We start from the raw sequence: 14982 nt of genomic DNA, 5'->3' as shown, positions 1-14982 counted from the left end.
ACAGAGTACTATACTGAAAACCCCAAATTTAGCAATGCTATTTATAAGAGCGACACTCCAAATAAAGCGTGAAAGTGAAAGTATGAAAAAGAATATACCAAACAAGTGGACTTGAAAACAAAAAGAATTAATAAAGGCCTTTATATAATGATAAAACTTGTAGGCACTCAATAACATAGCCTCAAAATACATACAGCAAATATACACAAAACCGCAAGGATAAACTGAGACATCTACATTCACGGTCAGAGAGTTCAACAGTAACTGACAGATCAAGAAGACACAAAAATAAAAAACAAAGTAAGGACTTAATGACGTAAATAATTACAACTGGATATAAGGTACATTTATAAAAACTGACCACCTTTTGGGCCATTAAGTAAGTTTCAACAGATTTCAGAAGACTGGTAACATACAAACAACTGCCTTTGAACACAGTGAAATTAAGTTAAAAATCAATAACAAAAAACGTATTAGAAAAAAACTCACATATTGGGAAATACATACTTTAACTCATTTAAATGCTGTATTAGGACAAGATTTTATCATTATTATAACCATCGTAAGTTTATCTCAGAATTATACAGTATATAGTATAATGATACAGTTATTATCTTTTACCAATATAAAGTGATCCTCTATCATTTACTGCCTTAGGTATGCAATTCTATTTTTACATTGTTACTTTGGATTTTTTATTGTGTTTTCTTGAAATTGTTTTATTTTTAATCTTTCTGGGTCACAATTTTTTATTGAGGGTATGGAAGAGAAAACTGGGCTTCTGTGACTAGTATTTGGTTAGATTTCTTTTTTTTTAACACAATCTAAGAATAATTTGCTTTTAAGAGGAGCAGTTATATTATTTTCTATTTTCTTATTTTTATGCTGTTAGCTCCACCGTTACTACTTCTTTTATTTTCTTTTACGATACAGGCTACATTTTGCTTGTGTCTTTTGTGGTGATTCAAAAAGACATACACCTTTTCAATTTTACTAGAAGCTACCTTTAAAACTACATTTAAGTTTTTAAAACACAATTAACTCTACCTTTCTCTAATGATCAAAGTCAAGAACTTTCATTAACCTTCCTCCACCGTAAGAGGAGGGATTTAATGTGTCCTCACTCCTGTCCATGTCCTCTTCCCTGTCTCCCCACTGCACTGCCCACCCTTCACAGGCTTTGAAAACATAATCTGGAATCACAGGCCTAGGTTACTGCTACATTTGATGAATATTTTACGTATTATTATTTTAGTAATTTTCTTTAAATGAAATTTTTATATTTATAATTAACTACAAATTTTGATGAGCTTGGCCTGGCCCTCTGAACCAAAATTTCCTCATTCTTCAGTTGCTGAGTTTTGTTTCTTGGCTGGAAGGCCTCTGAGTCAGTTTTCCATGCGGGGTTCACATTTGTCAACAAACGCCTGCATATTCAAGACGAGCTCTGGACTGCCGGCCCCCTGTCCACTTGCCCTATTGCTGCCCATGGGTCCTAACAGTCGAGCCGGCAGCAGGGGCGCCTAATGTGTCTAGCAGTTCTTTACCTGGTGAACTTTTCTCCTGGCCCACCTCTGTTCCACCCTTGAGAGGAAGGCCATCTAGGGTTTGCCTCTCTCCAGGTGCTGCCTGCAAAAACCAACCACCAAACAAGCGCCTCTCCAGGGCCTTCTTCCTGCCTCTCCTGCTTCAGGAGACATTACCCCCAGGGCGCATATGCCCAGCATCCCATCTGTTGTCCCAGCTATAAGACCTACGCAAGCTGGGGTCTCTAAATACGCACAACAGAAAAGCGTGACTGTGAGTTGAACACAGCAACTCTGCCCTTGTCAACAACAAACTCCCAAGAAGTTGCTGTTTAGCTAACCGATGTGCCTCCACACTGGGGGCAAATAGTGGGGCTGGGCTCAGCCTTCTTTCCACCTATGTCCTGGACAGCCCCGCAGTTCTGTTGCCAAGGGCAACTTGTGCCCCACTCACCAAGGGTCATTCTTAACAGCAATTCCCAATTCCTTCCTACCTGCCGAAGTTCACCTCTGTGCCTTGAAGGCATCTTAAAAGAGAAGCGTGGGAGGCCAGATGAGGGGCTGCGGGACCAACACCATCTTAATCCCAAAGCTGGACAGAGCACGTGAGTTCAGGCACCGAAGGGAGCGCCCCTGTGTCCAGGGACGCCGCGCTGAAGCCCTGTGACCCACATACCTCTTCCTCACCAGGCTCCACGGGCTGGCACAGCCAGGGGGTGTCCGCCAGCTTCCTGAGCTGCTGGCCCATCTCGACGAGGGCAGCCGTGAGCCGCTCCTTCTGAGGGGGGTCCAACTGCTGCTCCAGGCAGGGAGGGAAGAGACACAGCTGGTGACCGGCAGGGAGGAGCTGGGGCTGTGGCAGAGCCCCACGCAGACGGGAGGTCTGCCCCAGGGGATGGGCTGCTCTCAGAGAGTGTTCTAAAAACTTGCAAGGAACCTGAGTCACAGAACGCCACTTAAGGGCCAAACTCAGAACCTCCCCTCGTAAGTAGTGTCGGGTGAGAGAATTAAACCCTCCTCTCGTAAATGATGGGGCAGACCAAGCTCGTCTGAAAATCGCACCAGCAGGGCTGACGGGTCATCTGCTCTGGTTTCCTCGGGACCCTCTCTCGGAAGCGGGGAAGCAGCCTGCCTGCACCAGAGCGCAGGAAGCATGGTGGGGCCGCGGAGGCAGCAGCTGGAGCGTGTCAGGACAGCGCGGTATTTTGGAATGAGAGCAGAGAGTGTGGAACTGGACTCTTAGGGGGGTTCTCCAGTGCCTTCGCCTCCTTGACCTTCCACACCCTCGTTTTTTAAAACAAGGAGGTTGGCCAGGCGCTCTCTCAGGTCTGCCCTGTGCTAGCTTCTGCGATTCAATCCAGCTCCAGCCGCACGCCTCCGCAGGGCTGACTCATCAGCCAGGTTTGCAGGGCTGAGCGAGGAAGGGCGGCCGACTCTGGGGGCGGGGAAAAGGCTGGCCAGCCTGGCCGTGGCGGTGGCCGCACACCTGGGGGGTCTGGGGCAGAGCGCCGTCTACGACACAGGAGGTCCCGTCCGCCAGTCTCGGACACCCTGGAGATGACGTGGCGAGATGGGGCCGGAGGGTTTGAGCATCGCCACACCGTCAGCTCAGATGGCCTCTGAGGCCCCTCCGACGGGGGGCCTAGAATTCTCAAGGCCGGGGATCCTGGGCTGAGACGGGCTGCCCTCTGTGCGCACAGCAAGCGGCCCCCCAGCTCACCAGGGCCAGCTTCCCCGCCAGCAGCAGCTCCGTCTCGCTGCGCAGAGCTCTGACGTTATTCACCATCTCCAGCACGAAGCTGCAGCTCAGTCCCTGAGAGGAACCAGAACAGACACCATGGAGACGGCCCGAGGGCGAAAGGGGTCCACAGGAGAAAGACCGGAAAAGCGCAGGCACCTCTGTGGTCCTGGGCCTGCCGTACACTCGGTCCATGGACTTGGAGCTGGCGTTGACAGCGTGGGCGAGCTCCTGCTCCACGTCTCGGTGGGACTGTGCTATTTCCCGGATACTAGAGGGAGACACGGCACGCATCAGACCAAAGAGCGGCAGCTTGTGAGTCACCTCGCTGGAACGCAAGCCCAGGTTCGGCCCAGAGGGCCGACAAGACCATGACTCGACCATGATGACCCGTGACGGCCAATCATTTCCTGACCGGTGGCAGAGGAGGCCTTAAATGGGAAATCTGACAACAAAATCCCAAACTTTTCTAGAAACTCAGCCAAGGAAGTAAATGCCCAAAATGAGACCTACACCTTGTAAAACAGCGAGCGGGTAAGTAGCAGGAGGCAGAGGAGAAAGCCAGGAAGAAGCTGGACAGGGCCGTGGAGGAGCACCAGGCCTGCGACGGCTCCCGGGAGGGAGAGGTGAGGCAGGGAGGGGAGGTACAATGCAAAGACACAGCCAGACAGCGGCTGAAGGGGGTCAGCGGATGTGGCCACTGAGAGGGCCCAGGTCACCAGGCGGAAGGGCCATGCTGGAGCGAGGTGGGTGGACACAGCGGGGGGTGGGGAGAACGGACAGTGGGCAGAGCGGCGACCACCGTGCTGGAAGGTCCGCAGTGGCTCTGGGAGGCTGCGTAGGAGAAGGAAATGCCTTTGGCTGCTGGCTTTTGTTTTTTCAAAATAACTACAAGGTCTGCTTCTTAAGAGCAAACCCGCTCTCTGGGGGGTAAAGGAGGCAGGAGGGGTACTATCCTCAGAGATCCGGGATAGGCTGTAAAACCTATGAGCTGCCTCTGAAAACGCCTGTGGTGTGAAGCTTCCACCTGCATAAACCCCGAGTAATCCCTGGAAGACAGTTAGTGAAAATACCAAAGCCCGGGGTTAGCAGAAACCCGGGCCGGGCCCTCGGGAAGGAGGCAGACGGCACATAAGATCCGGCAGGGGCATCTCAATGCCTGCGGCCCAGCCACGGACCTGGGTCATCCCCATGACATCAGGGGGCCCGGGCGCACTGGCGGAGGAGTGGACCGCGGAGGGAAGGTGGCGCCCACCTGTGGATGAGGGCCCCCGCTGCCCGCCCAAACCGGTCCATCTGGTCGGCTTCCTCCGCGGACAGGATCTCCGGGTGCAGAGAGAACGGCGGAGGGCGGGGCAGCTCACACTTCTGCTTGTCCTCCCAGGACTTCAGGGTGTTCTCAAAGGCCTAGGGTGCGGGAGCCAGCGTTACACTCTCTCCTGCGAGCACACATCTAACCACAAGCACCGCTGGGACACGAGCGGGATAACCGGCTAGAAAGGGAGACATTCTTTTTAACGCTGGGGGGAGAGGGAGTGATCCTAGAAATTAGAGCCCTGTTCACTTAATCTTAATCTTCAAAAAAAATAAATAAATTCCTGGAACAAAACGTTAAAAACTCCAGGTCTTCTCCTAGAAGGGGCACATGTGCGCCGCAGGCAGTCCGTCTTACCCGGTCCCTGGTGAGCGTCTGGGCCCGGTTCTTGTGGATAATCCGAATGTACCCTGGCGGCTGGATCCAGGCCTCTCCGTCCACCTGCACAGGTACGCCCTCATCCCCCAGGATGGAGATCTTCACCGTGCGACACTGAGCAAACATCACAGCCGTCACCGAGCTGCACCCGGGAGCCTTCAAGTGCTGTCGGCACCACAGGCACCGTCCTGCCCTACGCACCCCTGCCCCGGCCGGCTGACCCCTGGGGCGACACCATACCCCGCCCCAGCCTCTGGGGTCAGAGCATCCCCGCCTGGGGCGCAGCTCATGGAGCCCGGCGGTCTGCCCCACCCCGCTCCCACTGCCCTGCACCCAGCACCGCCTCCGTGATCGCAGTGCGGGGAACTCGGTGCTCAGACACCAGCACCAGACCCAGGGCGGGGACACACGACCACCAAGAGCTGCTGGGTCCCTGGGCACGTGGGGCCACTCCCAGGACAGAGCAAACACCCAACAAGTGCTCCTCTTTTCAACAAAAAATACTGCCAAGGAATTAAAATTGTGAAATTCAAGCAGCCCATGGTGGGGACAGAAAGGACTCGGGTTCAGGGGAGCATGAGCTCCCCATCTCTGTGCACGAGAACATCACCCTCCCCAACCCCACCGACAGACACACCCTTCCCAACCCATTGCCAGAAGTACAGGATGGGGAACCCACCCTGCCACCCCCGAGCTGGGCCTCAGAGCAGCCAAGTGAGGCCACGCGCTTGGCCGCTGTTCCCAGACTCAGGCTGTGGCTCCTAAGAGCTGCAGGCCCAGGGGCCAAGGTCAGCCAGGCCCGTCTCATCTCACCCCACCTCAGCAGGGGTGGGCAGGACACAGGTGGTACCCACAGAGTGAGTCAGGGAGGGTACAAGCCAGCCCCAGTTTCCAAAGTATTTGTGAAAACACGGCAGGTGAGACGGGCTCTGGACCAGGAGGCGGCTGGGGCGATCCTGGAAAAGCGCCCACTCTCCTGGGCTCTGCACCCCGGGGGGCCCAATTATCTCGAGCGCGCGGTTCTGGGCCAGGCCTGCCGCTCCAAACGTGTGTGAGCCACAGCTCCACCCAGGTCCCTCCCGCCTCCAGGACCCCGGCCGGTACCTGAGCGATTCGGTGATGCTGCAGCTTTATGACACGGGAGACGGCCATCTGCATGCTGCCGAACACCGCGACCACCTCCAAGATCTTGTCATCGAATGACGGGGCTGCAAAGGTCTGGAAGGGCCGGCCTTAGAGCTGACCTCTGCTCCCAGCTTCCCTGAACATGCCCCCCTGCCACGCGCATCCTTCTCACTCCGGGGGCCGCTGCGTTGGTGAGAGCCAGACAGGCCCACTACTAGGAGAAGCTACGGGGTGAACACTTGCTGACGGGTCTCCACGTCAGATCCTGAAAGCAGCTGCCTGAGATCAAACCCTGGACCTGCCACTTACTAGCGTGGGAGCTTGGGCAAGTTACTGTCTCTCTAGCTGGGTTCCCTCATCTGTCAAATGGGGCGAACACTGGTACGCTCCTCACAGGTCCTCATGAGGGCCGTCAACACAGGCACAGTGCTGAGAAGTGACCAGCACACACTCAGCGTGCAGCTGGTGTTAACTATTTTTATTAGCTATGATGTACGAAGGAAGTCAGGCCCCTGGTCAAAACCTATCAATGCTCCCAGAGTTCTTGGCATAAATTCCAAACTCCTCCCTGGCTTACACGACCCCGCGGGAGCTCTGACCTCGCTGTGCTCCGCCCAGTATGCACACCATCAGAGAACCTCCTTCCCGCACCCGGCCCCGCCTGGCCGCCAAGCCTTCACACACACTGTTCCCTCTGCTGGGAACAGCCTCGCTCGCCTGCTCCTGCCCCGTACCCACCTGACCTGTCCAACCCCGAGTCACCCTCAGGTCTCAGTGTAGATGTCCCTCCTCCTAGGAGCCTTCCCAGAGCTGGGCCTGGATTCCAAGCCACACCTGCGACCACACCTGTCCTGCCTGGCACCCCTTCTTCGAGGTTGCGGGAGCTGGGCCTGCCTGCCTTGCTCTCCACTGCGTCCCCGCTGCCGGCACAAGGGCCCCGCTGCACCCGTCCCTGCGCCTCACTGACGGAGCCCCCCCAGAGCGGGAGGCTCCACCACGGCTCCCGAAGGGGCCGCCTCTCGGGTGACCCCGCCCCCATCCCCTTCCCTGAGCTCAGGCCCCTGCCGCCCGGCACCCCCGTACGTACATCGTCCTCCTTGGTGCCCCCCCAGAAGTTGGTCCCTCCAGCATAGCTGGGAATGTTGAGGACAGCAATTCCCTGGAGACTGGGCAGTGGGATGGGTCGCCCGTCACACTGAGCGGTAGAAATGCATAAAAGGAGAGAAGAGAGATCCAGGCTTCAGCCGGGGGCTCCCTCCCCGCAGCACTCCGCCCTGGGCTAAGGCCGAGGGGCCGCCGGGGCAGCAGCGGGGCCGGCAGGGGGCCGCCTGCTCACCTCCAGCAGGACCTTCTGCTCCAGGTTCTTGTAGGTTCTGTGCAGCAGCTCTCTGGTGCCGAGGACTCCATACCACATCATGTTCTTGGTTCGGCTCCTAGGGGCGGAAAGCAAAGGACTGACGTGGGTCTCAGCTTTCTCTACACAGCTACCTACGGCCCTTGCTGCCACCTCATCACAAACGGGTCACATCGGGCAATCACTCCCAGCAGCGACACCGTTAAGATGAGGAGGACATGCCCTTGTCACATGTCCACACGAGATGGGCTGAAGAGATATATTCACTGACCAGAAATTCTGCTAAAGAGTAACACTGCCAAGAAAGTAATCACACCCTGAGAGGTAAAAAAGGTAAGACGTTACAGAACCTCACAAAAGAACGTATAAATCACAATTTTTTTCCAGCTATAAAATTATGCTTACCACAGATAATTTGGAAAGGGCAGAAAAGCACAAAGGAGAATTCACAATCCCCACATCTGTAAGTACTGATGATGAATGCTTCAGTGCACTTCCTTAGGAACTTGATTTACAGCTGAAATAGCAGTAACTGTGCACTTCGCCCTGCACGGAGAGCACTGCCCTGTGTCCTGAGCACGAATGACCACAACGGGGCACTTCCCACCAGCACTCGCTGAATTAACCCCTTCGACGGGTCTCTGCTTGTTCCCACCCCTGAGCTCTGTAACGTACGTGGCAGTGGCCCTTGGTAAACGCCTCTTTGCCAAAGTTCCCAATTACTTTTTAAGGGTAGATTTGTAGAAATGGCATTTTCTAAGCAGACATTCTCAAAGACACAAACCCAGGGAAGATTATATGCCAGGACCCCAAGTTTCTAAAAACATATCACATGTGACCTTGCTCCTCACCTATTTTGCTCTGATAAATTATACGCATTTGAATGCCTGTTCAGTTGTATTCAGACGAACAGGGGTATCTCCAAATGATTTGGGCTCCCATCATGCGCTGTGTAACAGGGATGCCCCGTGGGGACCTCTGAGCCTTTTCCGACACTCGAGCCCCAGAGCTCCAAGGTTTTTGAGTTCTTATGCTTGATTTTGTTTTCCGAGAAAGGTCCAACCACACAGGAGTTGGGGGATTGCCGGGCAACTCCTCGGGTGCCACTGTGACCCCCTCCCTCCGAGTGACAAGGGCACCTGGCAGGGGCAGGTCTGCAGGCTCTCCAGCAAGGGGCCCCCTCCTCCTGCATCAATGGCTGTTCTCCGCCCAAACTCCACACCAGCTTCCCTGTCTCTAGTTCTAGAAAGTCACAGCTGAACAGTCTGCCCTCCAGGTGATGGTCACCACGGGGTGGGGCGGGAGACATCAACTCCCTTCTTCCCTTGTCATGTCTCCCCAGAGGAGAGGACTTTCTACTTCAGCCAGGAGGAAACCTTCCCATTTCTCTCCGTCCTCTCCCCGGCCAAGGGGAGACAGTACGTGGTGATTTAGGGGAGAACCTGAACACCCCCAGCGAAACCCCCCCGGGGCCTCTCCTGTGGCATTTGCCTGCTCGAGGGCCTTGTGGGGAAGCAAGCCCCGACCCCACCTGAGGGTGACATGGAGATGCCACTGCCATGGCCATGACACACAGACGTGCCCCGCTTTCTGACGAGGCGTTCGGGCTCCGTGTCTGTACTCTGCCTGAGGGCTCTGTGCGCCCCAGAAATTACCCCACGGCCGGAAGGAGAAACAAAGAGCCGAGGGCCAGGCGTACGCAGGGCCGGCACCCACCTGCACTTCTCTGGGTGCTCGTCACGCTTGTTGTTGAAGTCCAGGGAGATCTTCGCATCCAGGCCGATGCCAAAGTAATTGTTCATGACGCACTTCTCTGTGTAATACTCTCTGCAAAGGGGGGTTTCAGGCCATTGAGAACAACTCTGCATACCAGCCTCTAAGCAGTTCTTCCTGAGGGCAAAACTCAGTTTTTTTGTTTGTTTGTTTTGGTTTTTGGGGGGGCGGGGAGGTAACAGCATTATTGAGATGTAACTCACATAACATACAATTCGCCCATTTAAAATGTGCAACTCCACAGCGACTGTCCATGTACTCAGAGTCACGACGATCAATTCTAGGACAGCTCACACCCCAAAGAGAAAGTCCACACCCCTCAACCACAAGCCCCAACCCCTCCTAGCGCCGGCAACCACCAATCTGCTTTCTGTCCTCTGTGGACCTGCCGATTCTGGACGGTTCCTAGAAATGGAATCACACAGCGTGTGGCCCTTTGCGTCTGGCTCCCGTCACGGGGCACGTTTTCAGGCCACGAGCACTGGGTTCCTCTGAGTTCAGCGCTTCAGCCGGTTAATGGCGAACAGCGACGACCCACTGGGGGATCCTCGGCTGACGGACCTTTGGGCTGCTTCACTCTGGAGCTATGATTTGTGAACACTCGTACACACGCTTCAGTGGGGACGTGTTTTCGCTTCTGTTGGGAGGAACCCCAGGAAGGGACCTGCTGGGCCACGTGGAAACCCTGGGTTTTGAGGGACCGCCAGACTGTCTTAAGAGTGGCTGCACCACCTCACGTCCCTATCAGCGACGGCAAACCTGATGACATCCGTGGCACATACGCTCACATGTGCTTACACCCTGGATCCCAAAACGTCCCTCAAATGTCCCTAGACCCAATCAAAGCAAAGTCCCCAATTTGAAAATGTCCAGCCCAGCCCCACGTCCCAGGTCCACTGCGGGTAAGACTCCTTCCGGCTCCTCACCCCCGTGAGCGAGGCCCGGCACACCACGCTGGGGAGGGAGGAGAGGAGAGCAGCTTGTGTCTCCCCGGGCGAAGGAGAAGCCTCTCCCTGAAGGAAGAGACCACAGCCCTCGCTGCCAGGTGTGGAAATGCAGGGACCTCGGGTGACGGAAAGAGACAGCACATCTAGTTCCGGAGGCCTCTGTGGGTGCTGCTCATGGAAGGCTACAGCTCTGGCCTTGTTGGGGAGAACAACTCAGGAAGAGTCAGGACCAGAGCCCCCGACAGGCCCCGGCACGAGGAGCAGACAGGAGGGTGGTGTCAGGCTGGGGACAAGGACGCGGGCCAGCACTGGAGCAGGTGTGGGAACCCAGGCCACCCTGCAGGAAAACTGGCTGCCACTGTGCAGGCTTGCAGCTCTGCTTCCCGAAAGCCAGAGTCTCTGCGCCGCACACTCCTCACTGTGACTCTCGCCACCACGCCGGACACACGGTCCACACATGGTGGACAACTTTTAACCAACTGCCGCTAGCCACTAGCTGCCCAGAACTTGCTATCAGCCAGCAGAAAGGGAAATCTAGAAGGCTGGGCTTTCAAAATACCATTTGTCCCCGCAACGGTCTCTACACACACGAGAACAAGCTGCGCAAAAGCCCTCACTGCCTTTGACGCTGGGCAGTGGACACGGCACAAGGCGTGCAGAGCAGCGTCAGGACTTCGTTCCCCAGGGTCCAAGCCCAGGACAGCATCTCCCCAGGGACAGCGAGGAGGCGCTTCCAGCCCGGGAGCTACACTAACGGGAGCGGCAGACCCGCCAGAAGGAAGGCGGTCAGGAGGCGGCACCAACGCGGGGCCAGCAAGGACCGCGGGGAGGACGACCGAGGACACGGGCACAGAGTCTCCAAGCCTGCCGAGGCCCCAGAAGGTCAGGCACACGCCAGGACGGCCGCCTCCCTTCCCAGACATTCCCAACCCACCCTCTGCCCTGGACGCCTCACACCTTCTAGGTTTTCCTTATCGGCCAACGCCAGCTGGAAAAGCATCGCCCAGGCAGCTGCTCACGAATTTCTCTAGTTAATTCCAAGCCAGTTTTCTACGCTCCAGCATTCAGCTAACAACATGCCCCCTTGGTTTACCCCATACTCACAGGTTTTCTGGTTCGGAGTTAAAGGGATCGGCATTAATTAATAATCGACTGATGACTGAACCTCCAGGCAAGGAACCAGACATCCCAGCGCGAACATCTGTAAGGGAGAAAACAGGAGACAGCACTGCCTGGGAGCTCCCAAATGAAGAGGCCGTCGTGTCTTTGAGGCTGATGGTCCACATGCTCTTCAGAAGGTTATCATAATAAGATGTTTCTAAAACACTGCATAAAAATGTCCAAACTTTGACAATTAATAGTCTCAGGGCAAAAATCACTATCATAAATCCATATTCACAGAACAGAAATAAACACCGGGTGGTAACCAACACCTATGAGACACATCAGAAAAGAGCTTACAAAGATAGTTCTCACTAAATTTAAGAAACTCCACCAAAATGATCCCTACTACAACTAATTATAGGGTCTAGTCATACAACTTTATAAGGCTAAATTCATGAGAAAAGGTTAAACATCAAGGAACCCTCAAGGTGACCAGAACCCTCAAGATACCTGCACCAATTTTAAAAATTTAAATTATAAATAGTAAGGCTGAGATGGAGCCCTGCTTTTGAACATTCTGCCAATCCATCCCTTCCAGTAAAGTCTTTGCTGCTTATTAACCAAATCTGTCTCAGCCTCTTTTCCCTAGAGCTTCCGCAGTTTTCTTTCTATTCAATTGAGATTCACCTAGAAATTGCCAAATCACTTACAGGGGCAGCGTGTGCTCTAGCTTGCCCAGGAGGCCTCACGAAGCTGCCTCATGAAGCTGGTTAAGGGAGTCTTATCAGCAATTTCGACCCCTCGTACCATTCCTTCCTACTGCAGACACAAAGTGCTATCATGACTCCCCCTGAGGGAAGAAGCAACAGGAGCTGCCTTGACATGATCCTGGGCAAAATGAAGGCAAGGCAAGGGGACCGGGCCCGACTCTCCTGGTGGCCAGCTGTGCTCCTTCTGCAATCATGCTGGAAACAAAGGGGTGATCCGCCGGCTCCCCATCACAACCTGCCGGCCCTTCCCTTTTCACTCAGCCCAACTCCTATTTACCTATCAGCACCCAGCTCGAGTATCACCTCCTCAGTGACATCTTCCTGGGACCCCAGGGCAACGATTTGAATGCCGTCTGCTTTTTGTAATAAACAAGGGCACTTTTCATACCGTGCTATGACTCTGAAATTCTGCCTATCTTTCCCATGGACCTGTGAACTCTTGGAAGACGGGGGTCAGGTCTCATTAACCCCTCAGACTACTGCCAGGCAGAGCGACAGCTGGTCGCTGAGCTGGAAAGCTTAGCGCCCTGCCTGGGCCCCTCCCCCAGACACACAGGCCTCTGTGTGGTGCCGGCGACCCCGGCCCACCCGGGGGAACACTCACTCGGGAACAGGATCTTCGTGTTCAGTGCTGGCAGGCTGTCCCGGTTTCCTGACTGCAAAGGAAGAGAGGCAGAACCGCCCAGGGACAAGCTTCCTTTGCTTATCAGCTTTTCACACGGGGATTTGGACACTATGAAAACAGAACAGAAAATAGAACGCGACTGAGCTACTGGCAGCGTTCATCAGAGAAACGAGCAGGCGGAGGAGGGGCCGAGGGAAGTGAGGAGTGGTTACAAGCACCACTGGCCACGGCAGAGTGTGCAAGACAAGCACCACCAGCCACGGCAGAGTGTGCAAGACGAGGAACGAGGCAGGGAGCAAGGAGGGGAAGCGGGCAAGGGGACGCAGGGGAGAACGGGCTCGGACGCCCGCCAAAGAGACACAGGCCCCTGAGGGGCCGGGGCACGGTGACGAGGCCGGGGAAGGGGAGGGGCGGCCTGCAAACGCAGTCAGGCCGCGGGGTCTGCACGGGCAGAGGGGAGTCCTGCACAGGAACGTGGTGGAGGAAACTCTGGGGCAGGATCTCCCGGGGGCTCGTAAAGGCCACGAGCGAGGGGGCCGCGCAGAGTTGGGGCTGTTCCAGGAGGGCTAGGGGTCCCCAGGTGGTGGCCCATACAGCTGGGTGGTCCCTAACCACCTGGAGCAAACGTGGCATGTGGCCAGCTGCAGCCAGGAAGCCCCAGGCCCTGGGTGAGGACGTCGGGTGCGCAGGGAGGGCCCACTGGCCCTGAGCCCCGCCGGGTCTGGGCGCGCAGGGAGGTTCGGAGGGAAGTACCGTCCCCAGCAGCAAGGCCCCTCCCTGCCCAGGGTCCTGCCAGGCCTGCACCAGACAAACTGCACACAGCAGGTGGTATGTGAAACAGGTCGCGTGTTTGAGACTTTTTACACTTCCAAGTGGCCACAGAAGCCATGAGAAAGCACCCTTAAGCTTCCCAAGGCAAGCTGCTGAGCATCGCAGACAAAAAGGCCTGAGGGCGGCGCCGCGGGTCACCAGGGCCGCTGTACCTCTGCGGAGGCTCCTGCCCTTGGCAGCGCCGTGGCCCTCGCCGTGGCACGCTCTGTCGTCCAATTTCAGGTCCTTCTTCTCCTCCGACTCGGAGAGACCTAAGATGAACCCCTCCTGCTCTTGGGTCTGGGCGTTCTGCTCGTCCACAGCTGTGCAAGGCAAGGGTATTTGCGGCTGAGCGCAGGGACGTTACCCCGCAGGCACCACCGGGCTGGCGGGGCTCCCACTGCACGCGGACCCCCTCCTCATCTCACTCATCTCCCTTCAAACGTCGTCTCAGCTGAAGGCTGAGACCCGAAGCTCCAACCCGTCCCACTTTCTCCCCGGCCCCGGCACACAGGGCACCCGGACGCTCGTGCCAGCAGGCTGGGGAGGAGGGCCGAGGGCTGGGAGAGACGGAGGGGAGGGGAGTACCGGGCGGGAGCGCGCGCAGCCCGGAGGGAACAGTGCACCCGCCAGGGCGCAGGGGCAGGTCACGACCTCACTCTTCTCACTGTAAGAAGCAGCAGGTCGAGCTGCTCAGAGAGAAAAGGGTCTGATGAGAGCGGAAAAGGTATGAGACGGTTTCTGAAGGTTCCGAGAGAGAAGACAGAAGAAAACTTGCTGGGGAGAATCTCAGGGTCTGGGTGAGGGTGGAGGTAACGAAGTTCACAGGTCACTGTGGTTTTACAGCGTTCTCTTCAAAGCTTAGCAAACAGAGGCTAGGAAAAGGGAGCCATGGACTGGGCGAGCCTTTAATCCTATGCAGGGTGCCTCTCTCCCCCAGGCCGACTAAGGACAGTCAGCAGTGGCACCCTGGACACCAGGGCTGATGACCTGTCCAGGCCCCGGGCCCCTCGACCACTGCAGCCGGCGCCTGCCTTGGACACCACAGCGCAGACGCTCCCCCCACCCTTTTTTTTTTTTTTTCTGTTAAAAGTCAAAAGTATTTTGTCTTGTTTTAATATTTCATCAGCTTTACAGGGTCACAAGTATCTTAAATATTTCTGAAGTTTAAATACAATCTGCATATAATGTTATAAAATGTAAACTTTAAGTGTTCTTCTCAGTTTCAAAATCACACTTTTTTTTTCTTTTTATGCTCTTTTTTTTTTTCCCCCTATCTTTCAATACCTAAATGTCCTGCAAAAACTGAAATAAATCGTCACAGGCTGCCCCACCGCGGCCAGGGCGCGACAGGCTGGGCCCAGCCAGAGATAGAGAGTAGTTTTACATCTTTTTATTGGAAGTTTTCTTCTCCTTTAACCCGAGTTCAGGCGTGGTCCCCAGGCCCTCTGACAAACCCCAGAGAAACTGAAATATCACATGTCAGGAGTGAAAGGCTGAAGTCATGTTTGCCAACA

At 55.3% G+C, this 14982-nt stretch overlaps 1 protein-coding gene across 6 annotated transcripts in view; it reads right to left on the bottom strand.

Moving 5' to 3' along the window:
* Positions 1-14982, bottom strand: part of DGKD (diacylglycerol kinase delta) — a 111332-nt gene that overhangs the window by 8583 nt on the left and 87767 nt on the right. For 4 of the 6 annotated variants that reach the window (XM_036857114.1, XM_036857117.1, XM_036857115.1 and 1 more), the window contains 12 exons: positions 13639-13788; positions 12635-12763; positions 11261-11357; positions 9153-9326; positions 7419-7515; positions 7170-7277; positions 6062-6175; positions 4937-5071; positions 4520-4671; positions 3424-3535; positions 3247-3339; positions 2203-2322 (listed from right to left, as the gene is read on the bottom strand). In XM_036857114.1, the coding sequence (XP_036713009.1) occupies positions 2203-2322; positions 3247-3339; positions 3424-3535; positions 4520-4671; positions 4937-5071; positions 6062-6175; positions 7170-7277; positions 7419-7515; positions 9153-9326; positions 11261-11357; positions 12635-12763; positions 13639-13788 (1481 nt within the window). The remainder of the gene's footprint in view (positions 1-2202; positions 2323-3246; positions 3340-3423; positions 3536-4519; positions 4672-4936; positions 5072-6061; positions 6176-7169; positions 7278-7418; positions 7516-9152; positions 9327-11260; positions 11358-12634; positions 12764-13638; positions 13789-14982) is intronic. The other 2 variants (XM_036857118.1, XM_036857119.1) reach the window with 1 other exon arrangement.

The sequence above is a fragment of the Balaenoptera musculus genome, chromosome 7 (genome assembly GCF_009873245.2).
Source record: "Balaenoptera musculus isolate JJ_BM4_2016_0621 chromosome 7, mBalMus1.pri.v3, whole genome shotgun sequence".
In the NCBI taxonomy this organism is placed as follows: domain Eukaryota; kingdom Metazoa; phylum Chordata; class Mammalia; order Artiodactyla; family Balaenopteridae; genus Balaenoptera; species Balaenoptera musculus.
The sequence above is the reverse complement of the archived record's forward strand: the minus strand, read 5'-3'. Positions and strand labels throughout refer to the sequence as shown.